This window comes from Manis pentadactyla, chromosome 14 (genome assembly GCF_030020395.1).
Source record: "Manis pentadactyla isolate mManPen7 chromosome 14, mManPen7.hap1, whole genome shotgun sequence".
Taxonomy (NCBI): Eukaryota; Metazoa; Chordata; class Mammalia; order Pholidota; family Manidae; genus Manis; species Manis pentadactyla.
The window spans coordinates 70,082,465-70,108,882 of record NC_080032.1 but is presented as its reverse complement, the minus strand read 5'-3'; the positions used below and the strand labels follow the sequence as shown (position 1 = coordinate 70,108,882).

The window sequence follows — 26,418 nt, the reverse complement described above, 5'->3', positions numbered from 1 at the left end:
TTGTGTTCCACAGTTGACAAAATTAACTCTATGTGATCAATTGCTTTTTCTATCCCAAAGTTACTTAAATTTTTTAAAAACGTTAAAAACAGAGATTGCTTTAAGAACATAACTGAAGCTACATTAAAAAAAAGTCACTCACCCCTCTCACCCTTTCAAAGTAATAATGTTCAGCTTTTAACATGATGTCTCTCAGTTAAATAAAGCCAAAGGTCAATTTTTATTTGATCTCAATAAATAGTTCCCTCTCTCTGTACTCATTCTACATTTAATTTCCTGTTTCCTGAAGATGTCACTTTAGGAATATGGCTGGGGGGAGAGGGAAGGCAGGGGCCCCATGGGGTCAAGGCCAGCTAACCACAGGCCCTCTGCTCCTCCTCTCACATTCCAAAGCCAACCTTGCCTCGTTCTTCCTTTGGACAGACATCCCCTATGCCCTCAAATGTAATGAATACACAGTGATACACAATTCTGTTGTTTTATTATAAAATTTTTTTTTTTTAGTTAAAGGGGTTAAATGTAAAATTGACAATTCATAAGATTTTATAGCTATAAAAATAATGAACAAGATCAATAACAATGTGTGGGCATTTGGCCATACCTCAAATGTCTAGTTGGAAATGAGCATATTACTGATTTTTAGCAATGTAGGCTCAGCGCTCCACCAACTCTAATCCTTGACATGGCTAATAATTCATCACCATAAAAAGAGAGAAGTCAGAAGGCTTGATTTCTCATCCCCCTAAAAAAAAAAACCGCATATAAATGACTAGTCATTCCCCATTCCCCATTTTCTAGCCACCAGCAACCATTCGTCTACTTTCTGACTCTATGGATTGCCTGTTCTGGGCATTTCAAATAAATAGAATCACATAATATGTGGCCTTTTGTACCTGGCTTCTCTCATTTAACATAATGTTTTTAAGACCCATTCATCTTCTCACCTACATCAGTATCACATTCCTTTTTATGGCTGTTAAATCCTATTAGTTGTGCGACCTTGGACAAATCACAAACTGAGTCTCCACTTGTTTTTAAAGTGGCAATAACAATACCTGTTCATCCCATCTCACAGCACTGTTATGATGATTACAAACTAGATGATATATACAAGAGTGACCAAAAACAAAGCAGAGCTATAAAAATATAAGGTTATATTATTGTAACAAATTCCACTGAATGGCCATATATGCTTGGATTTTTCATGCTACTAAAACAAAGCTAAGAAATTCCCAAATTACATGACCACATTCAAAGGTTTTGTTTTACAATAAAGTTTTACATAAAGCTTCAGTGTTTTACATAAATTTTCACCCTTTCAACATGTTCTGAATCCCAGAATTACCAATTTTCCTGATTAGACAGCAGTTAGCATAACTATATAAATTAGCACTGTCCCAAGGGCAAAATCTGGTGTTGCAAATATAGCTCATCATTTCTGTAAAGAAAATACACAAATGACTAGTACATACATGAAAAGGTGTTCAGTGCTATCAGTCATTAGGGAAATGAAAATCAAAACCACAAGGAGATACACTTTACACTCACTAGGATAGCTAAAATAAAAAGACAGACAGTAACAAGTGTCAGTGAGGATGTGGAGAAATTAGAACACTGGTGCACCTAGTGGGAACATAAAACAGTACAGTGCTTTGAAAAACAGTTTGTGGGTTTCTCAAAAAGTTAAACATCCCAGCCATTTCACTCCTGGGAGTACACCCACAAGACCTGAAACATATTCACTCAAAAACTTGTACACACGTTTGTAGCAACATTATTCATAATAGCCAAAAAGCAGAAACAACCCAAATGTCAATCAACAGATGAATCTGTAAACAAAATGTGGTATATCTATACAAGAGAATATTATTCAATCATAAGAAGGAATGTGATACTGATTGTAGGTGAGCAGATGAATGAGCCTTCAAAACATTATGCCAAGTGAGAGAAGCCAGGGAAAAAAGGCCACATTTTATGTGATTCCATTTATATGAAATGCCCAGAACAGGCAATCCATAGAGTCAGAAAGTAGATGAGTGGTTGCTGGGGGCTAGGAAAATGGGGAATGGGGAATGACTAGTCATTTATATGGGGTTTCTTTTCAGGGGGATGAAAATGTTCTGGAATTAGATGTTGGTGCTGGCTGCACAATTTTGTGAATATACTAAAACCACTGAACTATGCACTACAAAAGGGAGAGAAGTACCTCTAAATTGGGTTCTCAGCAATCTCCTAGAACTTTTCTTGCTTGTGCTTAAACTGACCCAACAATGGCAGCCTTTTTAATCTTGCTTCTGCCTGGAGCACCTTCTTCTTAAGATTTTTATTGCACTCTAAGAACCTGGTGTGTGGGCTTAGCTGCTCTAGCTTTCATCTGTCACACTGCCTCCTGATTTTGTCTTTGACTCACATTATTAGCTGTCTCCGCATCAGAGAGTGGAATGCCCCTGACACCAACCCCAGCGTGGCATGTCCTAGCTCCCCTTCCAGCTTCTACTCCAACTACACTGTCACTACTTGACCTCCACTGGGGGCTCAGACAGATTATGAAGGTTAAGGTACACTAGGTGGCAGAAAATAAGTTTTCTGGGTCAACTATATGTTTTCAGGCTTTCAGGTTTTTCCCTCCTCCAGATCACCATTCTGACAGGATTTGGGAGTTCTCTGTGGGAATCTCTTCTAAGATGCCTCTCTCTTGCACAACAGACAAACAATGGGCAGATATTTTCATTAATTACACACAAGCTAAATGGCACCAGTTACCACACAGGGCATTTTGAAGTGACCCTGTTTCTGAGACAACAGTTTGCAATGATAGGCTTATAAGAGTAAACTCTTGCCATTTATTCTCATATCACACCTTTGATTTGCAAATCAGACAAGAAGAGAAACCCCTCTAGCAAATCTCAGTCTACGTGGTCTATAAAAACAAAAACTGAAATCCGTACTAGTGGGAGTATTTCTTTTAGTAATCTACACACCTCATGATAGGATGACTAGGTACACAGACCACAGTATGTAACATCAGTAACTCCCCAGTTTTAATAATTAATGTAATAATGTATATCAGTTCAACAGCTATCCATTGAGTATCTATTAAATGTCAGGTATTGTCCTATGTACTATACTATATATACATTATCTTTTTCTCACAACAGTCCTATAGGGAAATTATCATTCTCTTACTAGAGATGTGGACTTGAGAGATTCAAAGATCATAAACATGCCCAAGGTCACATAGCTAGTATTAGCAATGAATCCAGAATTCAAACCCATGCTTTTGTACCTAAACTCACCTATCATTTTTGCAGAGCTAATGAACTCAAACATCAGTTAATTTCAATTAAATACATACCATGCTGAGCAAGGTGTTCAATGCCTTTTAGAAATCCTTAGCAGATGAATTTTAAATGGCAATTTTTACAGTTTTCAAGTGGGGTAAAAGAACACTTGTGTTTCTAGTATAACGTCCAATATTTACTTAAGGAGAAAAATAACAAATTACCAGATATAACATGAATATTCATAAAACAAAAATTGAGAGGGGAGCAAAGGGAATAAATTTTTGTTAGCAGATAAAGTTGAGTGACATTTTCACTGGCCAAGTCTGTTTGCACACATTGTATGCTGACATTTCATTTGTACAAGCATTTCACAATCCTTGACTTTGCCAAGAGGGCTTAGAACACGGAGCTGCGAGAGTCTGGAGAGATCAGTCAACCCCACCCCTCACTTTACAATTAGCACCACTCCAGAGTGGTTAAGCAATTGGCCTCAGTCTGCACAGCTTGCACTGCCAGAGCCAGGACTGGACTTCAGGTCTCCTGAGTCCGGGGACCACCGACATTACTGTCAACTGTCCCAAGCAAAGAAAATCGGCCACTGACATTTCCTTTTCCAAAGTTAATTCTATCTTGTCAACAAATTATAACTGTGTGTGAAAGCCGTGATCTCGAAGTTTTCCAAGCCACCATTTCTGTCCAAAAGGAAAACAAAAATCTATCGTTCACTGATGTCAAATCTAATGACAAGGTCAAATCAAACAAGGTCAAATCAAACAAGGTCAAATCAAACAAATACTTCCATGTTCATTAGGAATAGGAACCTACTCAGGTGGGCCCAGATCTGCAATTAGTAGGCTATCAGTCAAGCGTGCGCAGTTTCTGCTTCCTTCTGGAATTACGTCAGCCTCTGCCAGCTCCTTATTCGTCCGCCATTTCCTGTTGCGCAAGGGACAAACAATGGGTAGACTGTCGCCAGTGTTTTCATTAGTTACGCCACAGGCTGAACATCATTGATTACCACATAATGGACATTTTGAAGTGACCCTGCTTCCTTTGTTCAAACAATATATCTAAATGTCTCAGGAAAGAAGCAAATTTTATCTGGGTCCTTCTGGAGGATTAAGAGATACCAGGACCTCAGGAATCTGAATTGCATCACTTTGTTCCAATAATTATTTTATGACTTGCCCAACTTCGCCTTATGCCCAACTTTGCCTTATGCCTTCTTACTTTCTTACCCTCTGCTACGTAGAGAAGGGAAGGCATTAGGGAAATCTCTAAACCTTTAAGGAGTTCCCAAAGATGAATCTGCTACAGTCAGGCTGGTTTCCCTTGCCCTCTCCATGCCTGAGAAAAGGGCTACAGAGGACCCCTGAAAAACAGCACACCAGTGAAAGAAAAAAATCAGGGTAAAGATAAAAGCCTGAGGCCAGACAGAAATTCTACTCCTCCCTGTCTGCTGGGAGAGCTTTCTCAGGACTCTATGCAACATATTAATTAGTTAAGGGCACACAGACCACCTCAGAAAGTCTTTTGACTCCTTGAGAAGCCCATTCTGCTTTTTCTCTGGTAACTAAAGGAGCCTGCAGTCCTTCCAGAGTGGAAGCAGGGAAGTATGAAGTCCCTCAGCATGAGTCCACTGTCTGTCCACCTTCCCTGCACAGTCTTCTGAAATACTGGTAAAAGGCCTCTTTCTCAAAAGAGCCATTAGTGGGGAATGTAGAAAGTTGCCTCGGAGTAGGCTGAGTTGGCATTTTAAAGATGTACCCGAGGGGTCTTCAGGGTTACTTATTTAAGTGTGGCTGCTTTCTACCAGGACTGCCCTTGACATATAAAAGTATATTGTGAAACTACGAAGGGAATATTATAAAGGATTATTGGGTTGGGGAAAGTGAGCATTGTGCATGAACAAGGGAGGAGCTGAGAAAGAATAGCCTTTTGGATACTGAATCGAAGAGAAAGAATAGTAGAAAAAGCATGTGCTTTGGAGTCTCACCCATGGATTTCAGAGCTGGGCTGCCATCCCAGCTCTACCTGACAACTCTATAGCCTTGAATGGCTTACCTTTCAGGTCTCTGAACCTCAGTTTCTTTGTCTGTCAGATGTGGATGATAAGGTACATAAAACGCCTATGCAAGGCTGGCACACAGTAAACATGAAAAATGACAGGTGTATTATTATGAGTACCATTACTACTACATAAGGAGAGGATTTGGAGAAGCCATGCTGGTATGTGGAATGCCTAGATGATGAAGAAAATCTGGGAGCCACGTCAGTAACCTAGACTCTCCTTTCCAAAGTCCAGGATAAAGGGAAATAAAAGTAAGTTTGTATGATCTTAGTGACACATTCAATACTTTAAAACCTGACCTAAGATGACTACACAACGAAAGGCTGTACAGAAAGAAAGAACAGGAGATACCCAATATAAGATGATGATGACGATGACGATACTGATAATGCAGGATATCTCAGGGTACCCGAGAGTCTGTGCTCCTAAACACTGCATTGGACAACCCCTCCCGACATGTGAGAGCCTGCAGCCCATGTCACTATGCATGCAGAGAGCTGAGGGGATGACTCAACTTCACCACACAAACTCATCCAGCAAACACTGCCAGAGTGCCAGAGGAGAGATGTGACAGGACATCCCTTCTGACCAAGGGCACCAGGAATGCTTTATGCATGAGCCGTTGGCAGACACTCTTGGGAGTATAGGATTCACTGGGCACAGGGCACACAGGAGCAGGCAAGGAGCAGGAGTGGAGGCCAGAGAGCAGTCTGGATTTAGAGGATTCTGGAGAATACAACTAAGGCTATTATAAGCTAAGTGGTTACAAGCAGGTGAGTGGCTGCTCACAGAGAACCTAGGTCTCAGTGAGGGCGATAGAGAGAAGAGCCGAGGTACCTTAGGATAGAGGACAAAATCATTACGGAAATTGTGCTCTAACTGTGCCACTAACACTCATACTTCTACAAAATCACATCACCTCCTCCTTGGTCTTGTTGCATTTGAAATAGATGACTTTTACTCCCCAAAACAATTTTTCTATTTACACAGCTCCTTACAGTCCTGCAGAGCACTTTCACATGCATGCGGCCAGGTGCTCCGGGCAGCGGGCTGGCTGCCGCCTTACCTTCCTGCAGGGGCATGTCCAGTAAGGGTCGATATGACCTCAGACAAGGGAGAGGCTCTTTTACTCGAGTGCAGAATGAGAACTGTGTGGTGATGCCAGGATGGCATCTAAAGTCTTACAATATGGAAACAGAGTTTGTCGGCATGGGCAGAAAAAAGTTAACTGTTGCTTCAAGCTCTAGGGACACATCCTAGAGAAATCCTTTGGGAATCCTTGAGACCTGGAAGAATTAGAGATGTTTTTAAAAGGACTACGGTCTGCGAGTGTCCTCCCAACCAACAGAGATAGCAAGTAAGTCTCCAGCTCAGAACATCCAGATAAACATGACAACAAGCAGATTGTTAGATAATGAATAGAATCTTGGGGACTGTCATGTCATTGGTCAAATATTTGATAAACTGTAGATACAGACAGAGTTTTGAGGAAGAATCTCCTGGCTTGCTCAGTACCAGCTAGGAGGTCTTTATGTTAAAAGTTCCTGTCTAGTAAGACCTTCCTGGCCCACCCTGCCTAAAATTTTCACCCCACTGACCTTTCAAATCCCTTTTCTTGCTTTATAGTTTTATTCTTAGCACTTACCTTCGTTGTTTGCCTCATGTCTCATGTATTGTCTGTTTCCCCAGTGGAATGTAAGGTCTACGAGGAAGGGATTTGGTTTTGTTCAGTGATACATCCTCAACACCTACAGCAGAGCCTGGCACAGAGCCGAGTGAGTTCACAAATGAAATGGGCATGTAAAGGCACATGCACATAAAGTTTGGAAGGCATATCTTTATCTTGCTGAGTCAAAAATCTACATTCAGAGAAACAGAACCCTAACGAGGCTCACATATTATGAGAAAAAATAATAGAAGTATTCGAAGTTGGGGGAAAAAGGCATACTCTGGATAGAGATTTGTAAAATATAGGAAAACAGTATGGAGCAGGCTAGAAACAAATACCACTGATCATCTCCTCACTAAAGGGCAACCACAACTAATTGTCCTGCTTTCTTCTAATCTTTTTAAAAAAGATACTGAACATAGTTGAATTCATATTGACTATGTATCATGTTGTGTCCTGGCTTTTTCACTTACTATTTAAGGCTTAAGTGTTTCCTTAGAATCACTTGGCTTCCACTGACAGGACTTCCAAGTGAAATTTACCACGGAACCTTGCACCAGCCCCTGTGACTCTCAAAATTGGGCTACAGATGCATTTTCAGAATGTAAGTTCAAAGAGGACCCAGATGTTCAAAATGTAGCTCAACATTTAGTATAACCCTGGGCCCACATACAGACATTTCCCAGCCTCCTTTGGAGTTACCTGTGGCCATGACTGGGTTCTAGCCAAAGTGACATGGACAGGTTTGGTCTGTAAGAACCTCCCATCTGTGCTATTCCAGTCTTTCCCCTTACGCCAAAGGAATGCTACCAACAATGTAGTCTTTGGGTCTGACAGAGCCACAGAATGGAAGGAGTGTGAATCCCTGAATTCCCTGAGAGTCACATATTGACCAGATACATCCATCCACCTTCAAAATGAGCAAGAAAGAAACTTCTGTTGCATTTGAGCCACTGTACATTTTGAGTCTGCATACAGCTGCAGTCTAGCCTACCCAACCTAAGACAACTCTCATGACCTTTATTATCTCTAACAGAATAAAAAAGCTTATTGGTCACTATGATAAAGATATTGAAAAATTGAAAATATATTAAATGGTTCATTTAATAAACATTTATTGAACGTCTACTATGTGCCAGGCATTGTTCTAAATATTGCAGCAACATTCGAAGTTTCTAAAATTCCTTGTTTTTCTTCACTGAAAGAGATACAGGACAGGGAATAGCTTTTCCCAGCCCTATTTCCAGTTCTATGACCGATGTGCCATTAATACTGCTTACCGCTGGCTTCCAGACTGCAATCTGGCATTCCTAACAAGAGAGGCTGCTTACAGGGGCCTCTAACAGCGCCCACTCTGGCAGACTGGAAATGACCTAGAGCAGGAAGGCTCTAGTACCTGGCACTTGTGGCCAGTATTAGGGAAGTTGGCAGAGCCAGCTGTCTGGGGGCACGTCTGGGGCAGGCAAACTGGGGGGAAATGGGGCTGCTGTTCACACATGCTCATATGACAGTATTCAGATTCTGAATGGAGTTAAATCTTGGAGCAGTCCAATAACTGACTTTTGGACACGTCTTGCCAAAATCACAAGCCCATACTTTTAACAGGCAAGTATTAAACTAGATAGGGCTCCCTTCCAGGATTCCTGCACTTTGGCAGGACAGTGCTGGTAGAAAGGAAGTGTGGGGCCAGGCCCAAGGAAGTGCTGTACGGCACACCTCTCAGCCAGACAAACCAGAATAAGCCCAACCCCCATCCATATTTCCGGCCACCCAAGGAACCAGTGGTAGTTATTACCAAAAAGAAAGGTTGCCCAAAGGACAAGAAGGGGGTACAACTATAATTAAATTGTAAGTTCTCAACCTGAAGTTTATACCAGAGTAACTTGTAAGATAGAAAGGGACACAAAACTTTCTTGAAATGCCTTGTCCTCAGTATTTCAACAAAAAGAAAGCCAATACCTCAATGCTCTTATCAAAGTATGTAGTTTTAAATAAATACTCCCAACCCATCTTATGATTTGAGGTCAAACAAACAGCAACCAATGCCGGGATATGTTTAAAGGCAGTATCAAGACCAACAACACCGTCATTTAAAGGAGATTCGTTCAAGGTGGCAGGCAAAGAGTAACAGCCTCACCTGGCCAATGGTTCACAAAAACCAGGCTTTTAATTGAAGGTGCTCAGAATGAATGTTAATGCCAGTTCCAGTAGATTCTCTGTGCAATACTGTGAGCAACTCATTTAACCTTGATTGATTTCTCCTCAAGCCCCATGGGACAAAACACGGTACAGCAAGTCAGGTAAAATACTTAGGAAATGGCCCCAGCTAGCTCTTAAACATTACAGTACTGTCCACACAAAGCCTGGCCCAGTTCTGTGTGCCAGCCCATGAATGGTAGATCATTCCTTCAAACACCAGTTGAGTGTCTACCACATGAAAAAGGACTAGCTGAAAATGAGATGAAAGATTCCAAAGAGGTAGAACATAAGTAGTACAGTAAAGCAGAAAAGAGGACTGGTCATCAGGCAGACTAATCAACTAGGAGAAAAATCTTGGCAAGTCCCAAGTAGAATCAAGGACCTTGGTTTCCTTATTTGTGCAACAAAAGGGCTGAATTAGAGAAACTTTAGGGTCTCTTTATAATCCCATGCAGGCATATGGCTTTCTAAGGACTGCAACTCTTTCTTACCTATCATTTGAACCTTGATTCAATGCTTCATATTAGTTTGTGCTAAAATAGCATGCTTATAATACATCCAGGAATGAAAAACACAGAAACTACCAAGAATCATATGATGAATTTAGTCTCAAGGCTCTTAAGCAAGCACACAATAACTGTAACAAAATGAACCTAGTGGCTTTATGTTAGTTAAAAAATATATATTCTAAGAATAGTTATTCTATTATAACTTCACAGAGGCTAGCTATGGAGATCACCCATTGCTGGCAGACAAGCAGAGGTGAGCCCTGCTCACAGCCCCACCAACAGCAATCATGGCTCAGCTGCAAAAGAGAACCAGTCTCTGGGGCTGAGGGTCTTGAGCTTCTGGGCACCATAGGACATCCAATTCATAAGGTCATTACTTTCAAGACCAGGAGGCATAGCTGATCTATCTAATACAAAGGAAGAAATACAAAACCCAGACAAAATGAGGAGGCAGAGGCATATGGGGGAAAGGGGAAATCAATTCAGAAGCTCAAAGAGAATTTCAACAAAGAGACAGAAAATATGAGGAGCTGAAGAATACAACAACCAAAGTGAAAAATGCAACAGAGGGAATGAATAGCAGAGTGCAGGAAACAGAGGAATGAATCAGTGTGTTGGAAGATAGGGAATTACAGAGTAACCAAACTGAGGAACAGAGAGAAAAAAGAACATCTAAAAATAAGAAGATGCTAAGAGAGCTGTGTGACAACTCCAAACAGAATATTAAGGGTCCCAGAAGAAGAGACAAAAGGAGAGAAAGTCTATTTGAAGAAGTAATGCCTGAAAACATCCCCAATTTGGGGAAGGAAGCAGACTTCCAGGTCCTGGAAGTGCAGAGAGCCCCTAACAAGATGAACCCCAGAAATACAATATCAAGGTACACAGTAGTTAAAATGGCAAGATTAAAGATAAAGAATCTAAAAAGCAGCAAGAGAGAGGCAAACAGTTACCTATAAGGGAAACTCCATAAGACTAGCAGATTTCTCTGCAGAAACTTTATAAGTCAGAAGGGAGTGTCATGAAATACTCAAAGTACTGAATAGGAAAAACTACAACCTAGAATTCTCTATTCAGTAAGGTTTTCATTCAGAATTAACAGAGAATAAAATTTCCCAGATAAATGAAGGTTAAAAGAATTCACTACCACTAAACTGGCCAAACAGGATATGTTAAAGGGACATCTTCAGATAAAAATGTTCTTAAGTAGTAATATTTTTCATCAGTGGAAATAAATCTACAGTAAAGGTACTAGACCAATTACTTAAAAAGCAAGTATGAGATTCAAAAAACAAAAGTAGTAAAATCAACTATGCACAAAATTAGTCAAGGGCTACACAAATAATATAGATTATGACATCACATACATATAGTGTGGAGGAGGAAGAAGAACAAAAAAGTAGTATTTTTAGAATGTGTTCAAAATCAAGCAGACATCAATTTAATATAGACTTACATATTTAGGAAACTATATATGAACCTCATTGATGAAACCAAGAGCTGGCTTCTTTGAGAAGATAAAAAAGACAAACCCCTAGCCAGACCTATATCAAGAAAAAAAGAGAGAGGACACAAACAAAATCAGGAATAAAAAAAGAGAAGTTACAACTGATACCACAGAAACTCAAAGAATTATAAGAGTCTATGAAAAACTACATGTCAATAAAACTGGACAACCTTAAAGAAGTGGACAAATTCCTAGAAATGTACTATCTTCCAAGACTGACCCAGGAAAAACCAGAAAACCTGAACAGACCGATTACCAGCAATGATATTGAACTAGTAATAAAAAAAATTCCAACGAACAAGTTCCAGGACCAGATGGTTTTACAGCTGAATTCTACCAAACATTTAAAAAAAGCCAATACCCATCCTTCTTGAAGTATTCCAAAACAGAAGAGGAGGAAATACTTCCAAATTCATTTTATGAGGCTAGCATCACTCTAATACCAAAACCAGACAAAGACACCACAAAAAAGAAAATTATAGACCAATATCCCTGATGAATACAGATGCAAAAATCCTCAACAAAATATTACCAAACTGAATTCAAAAGTACATCAAAAGGATCATGTGTCATGACCAAGTGGGATTTATTCTAGGGATGCAAGGATAGTACAATATTTGTATATCAATTAATGTGATATACCACATTAACAAAAGAAAGGAAAAAAGCCATATGATCATCTCAATAGATGCTAAAAAGGCATTTGACAAAATTCAACATCCATTCATAAAAACTCTCAAAAAATGGGTAGAGAGGGAACATTCTTCAACATAATAAAGGCCATACATGACAAACCCACAGCTAAAATCATATTCAACAACAAAAAGTTGCAAGCTTTTCCTCTAAGATCAGGAGCAAGACAAGGACACCCCCTTTACCACTTTTATTCAACATAGTACTGGAGGTCCTAGCCACAACAATCAGACAAGAAAGAAATAAAAGGTATCCCAATCAGTAAGGAAGAAGTAAAACTGTCAGATGACATGATACTATACATAGAAAACTCTAAAGACCAATAAAAATCTATTAGAACTAATAAATGTATTCCAAAAAGTTGCAGGATACAAAATCAATATAAAGAAATCTGTTGCAATCCTAGATACTAACAATGAACTAGCAGAAAGAGAAATCAGGAAAACAATCTCATTTACAATTGCACCTAAAGAGTAAAATACCTAGGAGTAAACCTAACCAAGGACGTGAAAGACCTGTACTCTGAAAACTATAAGATACTGATGAAAGAAACTGAAAAAGACACAAATAAATGGAATCTATCCCATGCTCGTGGATAGGAAGAATTAATAGTGCCAAAATGGCTATCCTGCCCAAAGCAATTTACAGATTCAATGCAATCCCTATCGAAATACCAATGGCATTTTTCAATGAACTAGAGCAAATAATCCTCCAATTTATATGGAACCACAAAAGATCCTGAATAGCCAAAGCAATCTTGAGAAAGAGTAAAGGTGGGGGTATCACACTCCCTGATGTTAAGCTATACTACAAAGCTACAGTAATCAAAACTGTATGGTACTGTCACAAGAAAAGACATAGATCAATGGAACAGAACAGAGAGCCCAGAAATAAACCCATCCATCTATGGTCAATTAATATATGACAAAGGAGGCAAGGATATACAATGGGGAAAAGACAGATTCTTCAATAAATGGTGTTGGGAAAACTGGATAGCTATATTCAGGAGAATGGAACTGGATTACCCCTTAACACCATATACAAAAGTAAACTTGAAATGGATTAAAGACTTAAATATAAGACTTAAAACTATGAAACTCTTGGAAGAAAACATGAGTAAAAATCTCTAGAACATAAGCATGAGTAATTTTTTTGTTGGTACATCTCCTCAGGCAAGAGAAACAAAAGCAAAAATAAACATGTAGAACATCAAACTGAAAAGCTTCTGTACAGCAAAGGCAACCATCAACAAAACAAAAAGGCAACCTATAGTATGGAAGAATATATTTGCAAGTGATATATCTGATAAGGGGTTAACATCCAAAACTGTGAAAAATGCATATGAAATTAACACCAAAAAATATATATATAACCCAGTTAAAAAATGGGCAGAGGTCCTGAATAGACATTTTTCCAAAGAAGACACACAGATGGCCAACAGGCACATGAAAAGATGCTCCACATTATTTGTCACCAGGGAAATAAAAATCAAAACTACAATGAATATCACCTTACACCAGTCAGAATGGCCACTATCCAAAAGACAAGAAATAACAAGTTTTGGTGAGGATGTGGAGAAAAGGAAACCCTCCTGCACTGCTGGTGGGAATGTAAATTGGCCCAGCACTATGGAAAGCAGTATGGCTATTCCTCAAAAAACTAAAAACAGAAATACCATACAACCCAGTAATTCCAATTCTAGAAATTTACCCAAAGAAAATAAAGTCTCTGATTTGAAAAGAAATATGCACCCATATGTTTATTGCCACATTATGTATAACAGCCAAGATAGGGAAGCAACTAGTGTCCATCAAGAGATGAATGGATAAAGATGTGATACAGATATATAATAGAATATTATTTGGACACAACAAAACACAAAGAAATCCTGCCATTTGCAACAACACATGGATGGATCTAGAGGATATTATGCTATATAAGCCAGACAGAGAAAGACAAATACCATATGATTTCACTTATATGTGGAATCTAAAAATAAAACAAAACAGCAATAGAGTCATAGACACCGTTAAGTGAGTGGCAGTTACCATGAGGGGGGAACTAAGGTGGGTGGGTGAAACAGGATGGGTGAATGAAGAGGCACAAAATTTCAATCATTAATACAAATTAGTCATAGAGATGAAAGTATAGCATAGAGAATATAGTCATTGGTTCTGTAACATCTTTCTATGTTGACAATAACTATACTGTTGGGGTGAGCATTTAATAATGTGGGTAACTGTAAAAAAAAGAAGGTATTTTAAACAGAAACATATTTACCCATTGACAGCAACTAGAATGAGGCAGGAACATGATCCAGGTCACTGACAAGAGTCGCTCCAAATGGGTCAACTATGTCTTCCTGGGGCTGTGTATTTGCCATCTGCCTACACTGCCCACATTAGGAGGATGCATATTCCTTTCTCCTTTATCTTTCAGCTAACCCTAATGCCAATGGCAGATGTGACCTAAAATTGAAAATGTCTGCTTGTCAATTTGAATCCTTACCTAGAAGTGATAAGATATCACAGGAAATCACTGAAATGATAAGAAGGGATATATGCACAGCCTAGAAGCCCAGGACTCATTGTTTGCGGCTGTTCAGTTTCACATCTTGCATGAACCATGTTCCCCAGACACCAGTTTGCTAATCACAAAGCAGAACAAACAGTTAAATTAACTACAAAAATTCCCCAAATCAAATATCCGTGGCATGAAAGAAATCACGCAGGATTTGAAGGAAACCAGAGTGTGCTAAAAATTATTTGTCTTCTCTCTGTTTATCATATGGGCTGTTGAGAGTAGAGCTTAAAATGAGGAAACATTTGGGCTGCTACTGGTATCAAGAAACTTCATCTGGGCCAATTCATGACAATAATGTCAAGTTTTGATCTTTTAGTCACTATTTATAGTTAAACCAATAACAAGAGTTACCACTATACTGCTTATCATATGGCAGACATGGCCCTAAGTACTTTACATAAAGTAACTCATTCAACCCTCACAAAAACCATTCTGAGGTGGATACTATTCTTCTCGCCATTTAACAGAAGAAGAAACTGAGGCTTATAAGGATTAAGTAACTTGTCCAAGACCACACAGCTAGTTAGAAGCAGTGTCAGGACTTCAACCCAGGCAATGAGGCTGTAGAGTTCACCCTCAGAACCACACTGTAGAGTCGCCCACAAATACAAAGCCTATGTGTTCTCACTTAGCTGAGTCCCTATGACTCCCAGGCTCACAACTATCCTGGTACCCAACTGTCACTCTCAACAAATGACCTCCACTCCTCTTCAGAGAGATACACAGGCTCCTCAGAAGAGACAGACCTGTGCCAGGTATTCTCTTTATAAACCTGCCCAAGTCCTTCCTGTCATTTCAAAACAAATGCTCCCAGGCTCCAAATCCCATGCTCTCTTGCTGCCTTGGGAACCTTGCTCTATGAATCCCCTGTCTATCCTTCACCTTCCGTCTCTTCTCTCTCATTCCCGTCAACCTGTAAACATGTTCAAGTACACCACCTGCCAAAAAAGCAATGGCCTTTGATCTCCATCCACTTTTAATTCTGTAATTTTGGCCACTATCTCACTCTGTGACCCTGGATAAATGCTTACTTTCTCTAGTAGGCTTCAGCTTCTGCATCTAAATGAGGGTGCTGGACCAGAAGGTCTCTAAGGTTCTTAATGCAGTCCAGCCTGCACTGCCCCAGTCCTTCTTCCCATTAATTTCGCAAACCCTGATTCTCCTTAACACCTAGCTGAAACCTCACTTGCTCCAGTGTATCCTGATCTGTAGCTCTTGCAGAACTTACCAACGACAGTTGAGCACTTTCCATCAACAGTGCCATATCTCTCATGTTGCTATTCCTTATATCTTTGGTCCTTTACCACACCAAGCTCTCAGCAAACAGGGACTATGTCACATTTCTCTGTAACCCCTAAAAGACCTCACAAAGCTGGTCTGTAAGAGTTGCTCAACAATGCTGACTGAAAAGCCAAGACACCAGTGAAAACCCTGCACAGTGCTCACCTCCTCCACCCTAAGAAAGCTACCAATAATATATTATTCAGTATTGTGAGTACTGGTCTGTTTGCAACAATCCTGTGTAACTACTGGCTACTCAAAATGAATCCCAAAGTTCCCCAAACAGAATTTTAAATTCAGTTTAATTGTTTTAAATGAATGTTCCAGAATGCTGGTTCTCAACCCTGGCTACATGTTAGAATGTCTTATTTTTATTAATTTTTATCTAATTGGTCAGAGAGAGACCTATACACCTATATTTTCTTAAAAGCACCTCAGCTATACTGAATGAATTAAGGTATTACTATTAAATACTTTAGGTATGATTACAGCACCATGGCTGTGTTTTTGAAAAGGTGTTCTTTATTAGTGGAAAATGGATGAAATTCTAATAAAGTCTCTGTTTAGTGAATAGTACTGTATAAATGTTCATTTACTGGTTTTGATCACTGTATAAGCTTCTGTAAGAAGCTGTGTGAGGGTTATACAGAAACTCTGAATTGTTTTTGTGACTTTTCTCTAAGTCTAAAATTAATTCAAATTTAAAAGTTTTAAGAGTCCTTTTCTTTTCCTTTATTATTTCTTTATTATTATTTATTTATTTTCATTAAGGTATTATTGATATACACTCTTATGAAGGTTTCATAGGAAAAGCATCGTGGTTACTACATTCACCCATATAATCAAGTGCTCCCCATACCCATTGACGTCACTGTCCATCAGCGTAGTAAGATGCCACAGAGTCACTACTTGTCTTCTCTGTGCTACACTGTCTTCCCCATGACCCCATATTTGCCAATCATAATGCCCCTCAATCCCCTTCTCCCTCCCTCCCCACCCACCTTCCCCTACTAAATCCTCCTGTGGTAACTGCTAGTCCCTTCTTGGAGTTTGTGAGTCTGCTGCTGTTTTGTCCCTTCAGTTTTTCTTCGTTGTTATAAAGTCCTTTACTTTTAAAGATATGTACTCAATATTTATGAATGAAATGATATGCATGAGATTTACTTCACAACAGACCACTGGGGAGGTGGCAGGGAATGGCTAGGATATGGATGGAACAGGAGTGCTCACAAGTTGATGTTGCCCTGGTTGGGCACTGAGTACACGAAGGGTCACAGGATTTGTCTAGGTCAGTGTGTGTGTAAAATTTTCCACCTTATATATTGGAGGAAAAAATTCCCAGGTGATTCTAACATGCATTCAGAGCCAAGAAACACTGCTTTGAACTCTTGAAAATGAGGTATGATGAGGACTTCTATCTGGTACTACCAGCTACAAAATGCTTTACTTGCTCTTTAACAATGAGCTGGTCATGTAATCTTTCCATACCATGCTTTCCTAAACTATGAAACACAGGTATGGATTAGAGCCCCTTTCAAAAAGACAAGAAGCATTAAAAGTTACTTATTATTCTAAAATCTTCTCTCTAGAGTTAATGTCACAGTTAATTTCTGGTACAATCGTCAAAAATGGTAAGGCCTTATATTGACAAAAGCATTTCTCAAAGTATGTTCCCAAAACACTACTTCTGTAGATGCTACCTAAGACAAGAGTTCTGAGGTCAAATAAGTCTGGAAAGTGCTAATTTTCTTTCCTGTAAGATTCCTATAAATAATACAGTAATACAATGCATTATGACTTTTCAAGGGTGATGAAGGACTATGCAAAAAGTTTGACCTTCTTTACATAGAGCCAGTTTTACAGAACTTATTTTGAAAAATAGTGCTCTAGACCAGTGGTCCCAAATCCCAGGGAATGCACAATGGCATTAGTATAATTTGGTAAGCTTATTAATGTTTCACAGCCTACGTCCTAGACCTACTGCGAGGAGAGAATTCAGTATTAAAACAAACAAAAACTCAAGTGATTCTAATGTGCAATCATGTTTGCAGCTTGAAGCTCTGCAGATCATAATGTATTAAAGTAAATTTAAAATATTTCAAAGGCCACATCAATGCCAACCAATATGAAAGGTCATATTTAAAAGTCTTCCAAATGAAAGTATTTAATCCATGAGAAGCATATATGTGCACAATATTTTATAAAAGATAACTAAAAAAAACATTGGAAGGGTTGGCAATTTAAATCTATGAATATAATTAATGACTGCTTAGTAGTCTCAAGGATGTACTATGTTGACTACTGACTGATATTAATTCGCAGTGACTCTCAGCCCTTTACTTGGGCATTCCCTCGGTTCATCTTCTCTTGCCTGCGTCAATGACCGTGACTATTTTGTTCAACAACTCCAGGGGGTGTCATTCACGTAAGTGCTTTCTCCAGAGCTCCTGACCTTCTCTTTATATGACAATACTCCAAGATACAGAATATAAATCCCTTCTTTATTGAAAACTTTGGAAAATGCATTTATTTATACCTTCTCCCAGAGCTGTGCCACGGAGCAGCCCACTCGATATATTTAGCTATTCAAAAGAAGTACCTACTTACTGTTATTAATAATTACTCAACATTACTGAGTGCTTTAGTTTAACAAGCACTTTCACGTGAATTATCTTGCTTCTTTCTTCACAAAAACCTTGATTAAGTACGAACAATTGTTTCCATCCAAACACTTAAGAATCACTGTGCCTTCCATGTTTTAACACAGTGAAAAATATATTTGGGGGAGATATCAAGGCGCCTGCTCTCAAATAACTCATACCCTATTGGAAAACAAAATATAAATTGCATATAGGAAACAGCTAAAGTCAATCTGAAGACATAATATTAGCTAGAGCAAATTATATGGCAGGACTTTACACATACTAATAATAGCTAACACTGAGTAATTTAATCTTTACTCAACCCTTGGGGTAGGTTACTACTATCATTCCCATTTTTCATATGAGGATACTGAGTCCAAGGTAAGTTATGTAGCTTACCAAATCAAGTAAGCAGTGAACCAGGATTCAAGTTCCAGATCAGTCTAGCTCCTTGGACCACTTTTTTTCACTATGACACTTTACTGCTAGGAGAGATAATCTCCCCAAAGTGATGGAGACAAATGTCAAGACTTGGAAAACGACTACTTCCCATAAAGCTGGGATCACTGGCTCTACTGCCCAGGAGAAAAGGACTTAGAGGTCACAGGATGTCACAATAATGAGTCAGTGATGTTACTTTCCCACAGTACATTACCTCTTTGATTCGTTTAACCAAAGCATTCTGATCAAAAGCGACAGCCTCTGCACACTGATGGAGGTGATCCTGATACCGGAGGCAGAGTTGCAACACCTGCTGGGAATCCAGTTTCTCCAATTTGGCATTTGTTGGGGAAGTCTGGCCACTCAACAGTCCTTCAAAACAGAAGAAAGGAACAATATCCAATGAAATGGAAACTACTGTTAATAAACTTGTGACTAAAGTAGCTTAAGTTCACTGAAGACAGTAATAGACTAAAATTTAATCTTGCATCTTTTGTTACATGGTAATGACAGTCATAGCAACTATCATTTATGGAGCAGCATTATGTACCAAGCACTTGCTGTCCTGTGTATTATTTTTCATACTCATAATTGTCCTGGTAAGTAAGATATTATTAGACCCATATTACAGATGAGGAACCTAAGACACAGAGAGGTTAAGTAACTTTCCTAAAGTCACATAGCTAGTAATTGGTTTCTCCAAGACAGAGCTCCTGATCTTATGACACTATTTCAAGGTATCAATAGTATAAATCCTTTCTTGATTGAAAACTTTGGAAGATATACTTATTTAGTTCTTTTTAATAATTAAAATGGTTGCCTACGAAATCGAGAAAAGGAAATAAAACATGTAAGGAAACTGTTGGGAGGAGATGCAAAAATGAAAAATTTTTAAAGTGAGCAGAATGACAGCTAATGCCCCAGAAACTCATTCTTCACATTTTCTTCCAACATCAGTTCACTTGTGAAATAATTAAATTCCATTACATTTGCATAGGACATTATATTTGCAAAGCCTTTCATATAGAATTATCTTACATTTCTTTAAGGAGTGTAGAACAGGAGAATTATTAGCATTTACAGAACAAATCAAAAAGACTAAAAATGGCTTGCCCATGGTCACACAGCAAAGTTCCGACTAGAACTCAAGCCTTCTGACATTCGGCCAAGAGCTTTCTGCCAAGCCACAGTACCCTGCAATAAATATGACAATGAGGCACAGGCTGGGCACGACCAGGAGGGACCCACCCACACCAAAGTTCATCCTAGGAGTCGGTCCCCCCTTCTGCCTCCCAACCACCAATGTCAGTCTCTCACTGGTTCTGAGGTACTGGAGCCTAAGCCAGTGTTCTTTTTCCTCTAAACAGGCTGGGTGATGGGCTACCCAGGTGGGCCATCCCAAAGAATCCTCGGGAATGCCGGTCAGGACCCTCAGATCTTCATCTGGCCTGACAGAGCTGAGGGCAGTGTGGAACCTGAGGCACTGCTCTGCTTCCCCACTTGCCTCTGCCCAGCCCCTGGACCCTCAGCTGTCCCACTGCTCATCCCAGCACAGGAGAGGCAAGCCAAACCTGCCCCCACATAGTAGCTTTTGATGAGGCTATTATTCGTAGAAATGGGGATTTTTAAATTGAAATTCTTTTTGAGGTCCTGTGTACAAGATCTTGTGTACCTCTTTACCCAGTTTCCCCCAACAATAATAGCTCGCAAAAGTACAATACAAAATCACAATCAGAATACTGACATTAATACAATCCACTGATCTTATTCAGATGTCCCCTATTTTACTTGCACCTTGTGTGTGTGTGTGTGTGTGCCTGTGTACAGTAGTCCCCCTTATCTATGGTTCTGCTTTGCACAGTTTTAGATGCCTGTGATCAACTGCTGTCCTGATATGATCCTCCTTCTGACCTATCATCAGAAGGTCAATAGTGGCCTAACACTTCACCGTGCCTACATCATTCACCTCATTTCATCTCATCATATATGCATTTTATCATCTCACATTACTAAGAAAGGTGAGTACAGTATAGTAAGATATTCTGAGAGAGATCACACTCACATAACTTCCATCAGTATATTGTCATCACTGTTCTGTTTTTAGTTATTCTTGTTGATCCCTTATGAGCTTAATAAACTAAACTTTATCATAGGTATGTATGTATAGGAAGAAACTTAAGTATATTCAGGGTTCAGTACTATCTGTGGTTTCTGGCATCCATTGGGGTCTTGGAGGGTATCGCCCATGAATAAGCGGGGACTGTACTTAGTTCTATACAAGTTTTTCACACTTACAGGTTTGTGTATGCACCACCTCGGTCAGATACTGAGCCAAGCCATCGCCACAATGATTCCTTGCATTGTTTTTTATAACCACATCCACCTCTCTCTCTCTCTCATACCTCTTCCCAACCTTAACTCCTGGCAACCACTAATCTGTTTGCCATTTCTAAAATTTTATCATTTTGTAAATGTTTTATAAATGGAATTAAACAATATGTAGCCTTTGGGGACTGATTTTTTCACCCAACGTAATACATCAGAGACTCAGGTAAATTGCTGGATGTATAATAGTTTGTTCCTTTTTATTTCTGAGTAGTATTCCAAGGTATGTAGACAGCAGTTTGTTTAACCACTGAAGGACATCTGGGTTGTTTCCAGCTTGGGGCTATTACAAACAAAGCTGCTATGAACAGTCATGTATAGGTTTTTGTGTAAACATAAGTTTTTATTTCTCTGGGATAAATGCCCAAGACTGCAACTACTGGGTTGCATGATAATTGCATGTTTAGTTTGATAAGTAGCTGTCAAACAGTTTTCTACAGTGCCTGTAATCAAGAAAATTGGAGATTTTTCAGACCACTAAAATCCCAACAAAATTTATCAAGAACTGCCCTGTCACTGACAAAAAGCACAGTTCCAGGAACAGACTCAGGGAGGAAGATAGTAGAAGGTTTTTGCTCTCAGTCCAAGACTGAAGAGGAAAAGACTGAGAAGTCACCGTGGAAAGAAGAATGAATGATTTGTGCCATCAACAGTGGGCCAGATTAATGCAAAGGCCATAAAGGAAACACTGCTAATACAACAATATTAAAAAAAATCAAGATTCCTCATGGCAAAAAAGCACCCTAAGTTAAAAAAAGTAAATAACTGGGAAAAATATTTGCAACTCACATCACAAGAGGTAAGCTTCCTATTATGTGAAGAGTTCTTAGAAACTGGCAAGTAAAAATTAGCAAAAGAAGGATGGACAAATGATATGAAAACGCATTTCACAGGAAATACCGATGCCTCAACTGTAGGAAAGGATGCAAAATCTCACTCATCATAAGAGACATAGAAATTAAAACCTTACTGCAAGCCCATATTTCACCAATCAAACTGGTAAAAATCCAAATGTATGATGAAAAAACTCAGTAGGTGGAACTATGAGGAAACAGGCATTGCTGATTAGTGGGTAAGTTATAAACACCTCCATGGAGGGCAAGCTGGCCTGGATATCAAGATTACAAATGCCTTTGATGCAGCAATTTCACTACCAGGAATTTATGCCCATACTGGCACATGTGCTAAATGATAATGCATATGTAAGATTGTTTGTTATGGTGATTTTAACAGCAAAAGATGTGCAAACACTTCAATGTCCATCATAGGGAGTCTGTTAATTAAGTCAAGGTACATCCACAAACAGTATTATGACCATAGGAAAGAATGAGGAAGCTACGTATTCACACAGAAAATCTCCACAAGATATCAGGTAATAAAAGGAAGGTATAGGATAACGTATTGAGTGTGCTTTCTTTTATACAAATGAGCATACAAATAAATAATAATACATATTCTTATTTGCTTAAATTGATTTCATAAATGCTGGAATGACAAGAATTGGATGGAGAACAAGGGCAGGAAGGGAGACTTTCATAGTATAACATTTTTTTATATCATATGAATGCATTTAAAAAAAAATTCATTTTAACAAAAAGTGGTCAAGGTCTCTCACGTGGCAGTTATGTGTCCATGGGCAATTCTCCCCTCTTCCCTCACCCCGTGTCCTCAACTCCATAAGCCAAAACCAAAATCCAGCTCCTTATGTTTCATTCTCACCAAGGCTTATATGGCTGAAATCACCTTAATACAGTATCTTCTCTGAGGCAATTAAAAGCCTCATAACAAACTGTGAGCTGGTAGAAGATAGGGAACATGTCAACTTATCTTTCTATCTCTAGTGTCTAGCATATAGCCCCTGCTACATAAAAGGTTCTCTAATTAGGTTAAGAAGGGGCAGTTCTGCCCTGTCCAAATCACAGTTGTACCCTCCCCCTAATCATCTAAAACAAGGCCCAGCTATGAGTTCTATTATGAGAATATGCTGCCTTTTATTTTCTGACTCAGGAATCTCTGTAAATCTACCACAAATCCTGCTCCAGATCATGGGAAGCACAAGACAAGAGGAAAAAGAAGACAGGCCACTTTGTTCCTGAAGCTACAAGCTGGCACCCAGGTCATTTCTAGAGATGATAAACACAAAGCTGTCCCTCACTCTTAAGCATCAGGAACTCATCTTTTTCATTTTGATGACTGAACCACCCCTACAGCTTCTGATAAAGGAGAAGGGAGCACAGAAAGCTGGGTAAACTTACAGATAATAAATTTTGCCATTTTTAGGAGACCACAAACTACCAGTCCTCAGAACTGTTTTTATTTTCAATGCACATTAAAGTTTTTAAAAACTGCAGATGCTTTCAATGAGGTATGTAGTTTCCTGCTCTCTCAATCCCCACCACTTCCTACTGTCTGATGGCCAGTCAGCCTCACTCACTCACATTACCTATCTGGCCTCTGAGGGCCTCCAGGTTTACAGCCATTTTAATTCTTATTTACCAACTCTATAACCCAAATCCTTAGGTAATAGAGAACGAACCACAGAACACCTTGAAACTGTTTTTTGTGTAGTTTCCTAAGTGTTATTTATGGTTAAGATTTTTTCTTTTTTTACTTATACAAAATTTCAAGCATATAGAAAGTAGGAAAAAATATATACCACATACTATCTAGATTCAACAACATATTATCACATATACTTCATCTTTCTCTATTTTCTATTCCTAAGCCATTGAAAAATTATAGACATCATGACACTTCACTCCTAATACTCAGTTCTTCCATGTATTTATGCTTAGTTTTTCATGTTAAATAAAAGCTTCTAAATGATGTCTTAATGTACTAGGGAACAGGGCCATTATCCTCAGTTTTCTAATTCTTCTTTAGCTTAAACCAGTGATGTTTATTGAGTTAAAAACCTGATTATAGGTTCCACATTTGCAAATGGTAAATACTGGAAACATTTCCTAAGACCCTGTTGAAACCACTGTGTTTGTACAGGAATGGAGGTGGGCTCCAGGGAATGGGTGAGGACCAAGACTGAATTTTACACAGACCTAGCAAACTGCCGTCTGTACCTACCTCTTTGTGTAAAGTGTTGGGTGGAAAAATCATCAGGGCTAGAAATTTGGAAAATATTTTGCTGAGCAACCTTTTTCTTTCTGAAATGTTAGGGTAGGGAAAAAAAAGTTTTTCTGAAGTAGAGTACAGAACCATATGGGTATCAATGTAGGCTATTACCAAATTGAATTCCTTAACTTTTAGCGGCTTAGCCACTTCCAGGACTAGAAATGAGTATAATGAGTACTGGGGCCCATATTTGAGAAACAGCATAACAAGCTCCATTTCCTGCTACAGAATCCAGAAAATAGAATCTATGTAATGTTGACAAAAGTTATTTAAAAGTACAATTAATTAACAGATTATGAAAAAAGAAATTCCCCCCAAAACTAATAAGGGATTTTTGACTCTACTGGTCACAGTATTTTTCAAAGACAAAAGCACATAAGCCACATGTACTCTTTACTTAATACAAACTGTGGTTCCAAGGGCACTCCCTTCCCTTCTCTTAAAGAAAGGAAAAAGTCTAGAAATACCTATCCGACTTTGGCAGAATCTTATGATGTGTATTAGTGATCAATTTCTTTGGGGGTATTTAGACGGTTCCTTTAGGAATTTTCATCTTTCAAGCACTTTGAAGGGTCACCAGCCTCACCCAGGAGAGGGAGTCACCCAGAAAGGCTATCATCACTGTTTTGGCTGACCTATGTGGCAGAAGAGACTGCAAGTGCAGACAAGCCCAAGATAACATGCCAACCCACCATGGTGCCTGATGCGAAGCGAAAGTCCTGGGCCCTCACTCCTAACAGCCTCCAGCAACTACCAGAGGGTCAAGAAAGAACAACTTTTCACTGAGGTGGTGCTACAGATTCAATGTTTGTGTCTCCCACCAAATTCCTATTTTAAAACCTAGTCCCTAATGTGATGGTATGAGAAGGTAGGGCCTTTGGGAGGTGACAGGCTCTGAGAGTGGACTGGATTGGCGCCCTTATAATACAGACCTCAGAGGTGCACTTGCCCTTTCCGCCACGTGAGGACCCAGTGACAAGACAGCCTTCTATGAACCAGGAAGCAGACCCTCACCAGACACTGGACCTGCCAGCATCTTGATCTTGGACTTCCCAGCCTCCACAACTTAGAAATTTCTGTTGTTTAGAAGGCATCCAGTCTATGGCATTTTGTTATAGCAGCCTGAATGGACTAAGACAGGAAGTATGAGAAATGCTAAATTTAGTACCATTATTTATTAGCTGTGTGAATTTGGACAATTTACCCTGTATCTCTGAGCCTCAGTTTTCTCGATATAAAACTGGGATAATAACCACCTCCCTTTTAAGGTTTGCCTACTCTACACCAGGATCTTGATAAAAATCTGTCCCTTTACTCTTGCCTTTCTTAAGATACAGAGAGATAAAAGCGTGCTCAGGCTTCAATGGAATTTGTGGTAGGTTATGGAAAACACCTCATTCATCTGGGTTCAGGCACCCATTTGTCCACGGCCAATGACCCTGGTTTATGGTACTAAAGAAACAAGAACAGAGGATGTCACAACCAAAAGTAGATCCAGTGTTTCCAAAGGTGATCAATATCTGCAAATGAGACACCTCAGTGTCTTCAAGGAATCCAGTCACTGTAATCAACTGAACTTAGTTTTCCACAATCTCCACTTTTTCTTCCCAAATAACTAAGTAAAATGTTCAATTCATCATCCTCCTTCAACAATCTTCAGGTTCAAAGGCTTGTTCTCTGTTTGAATTTACAGGCAAGGAAGGGAGGTAGCATGACACAATGAGAAATGCATAACGTTTGCAAAAATAAGCAAGTAGGACTACATCAAACTAAAAAGCTTCTGCACAGCAAAGGAAACCATCCACAAAATGCAAAGGCAATCTACTGTGAGAATATATTTGCAAATCATATATCTGATAAGGGGCTAATATGCAAAATACATAAAGAATGTATGGTTCAACACCAAAAAAAATAATAATCTGATTAAAAAATGGGCAGAGGACCTGAACAGACATTTTTCCAAAGAAGACATATAGATGGTATTCATATGAAAAGATAATCATCAGGGAAATGCAAACCAAAACCACAATA

The 26,418-nt window shown here is 39.1% G+C and overlaps 1 protein-coding gene across 3 annotated transcripts in view; it reads right to left on the bottom strand.

Moving 5' to 3' along the window:
- Positions 1-26,418, bottom strand: part of BORCS5 (BLOC-1 related complex subunit 5) — an 85,534-nt gene that overhangs the window by 7,568 nt on the left and 51,548 nt on the right. For all 3 annotated transcript variants that reach the window (XM_036909670.2, XM_036909649.2, XM_057491674.1), the window contains one exon: positions 19,091-19,248. In XM_036909670.2, the coding sequence (XP_036765565.1) occupies positions 19,091-19,248 (158 nt within the window). The remainder of the gene's footprint in view (positions 1-19,090; positions 19,249-26,418) is intronic.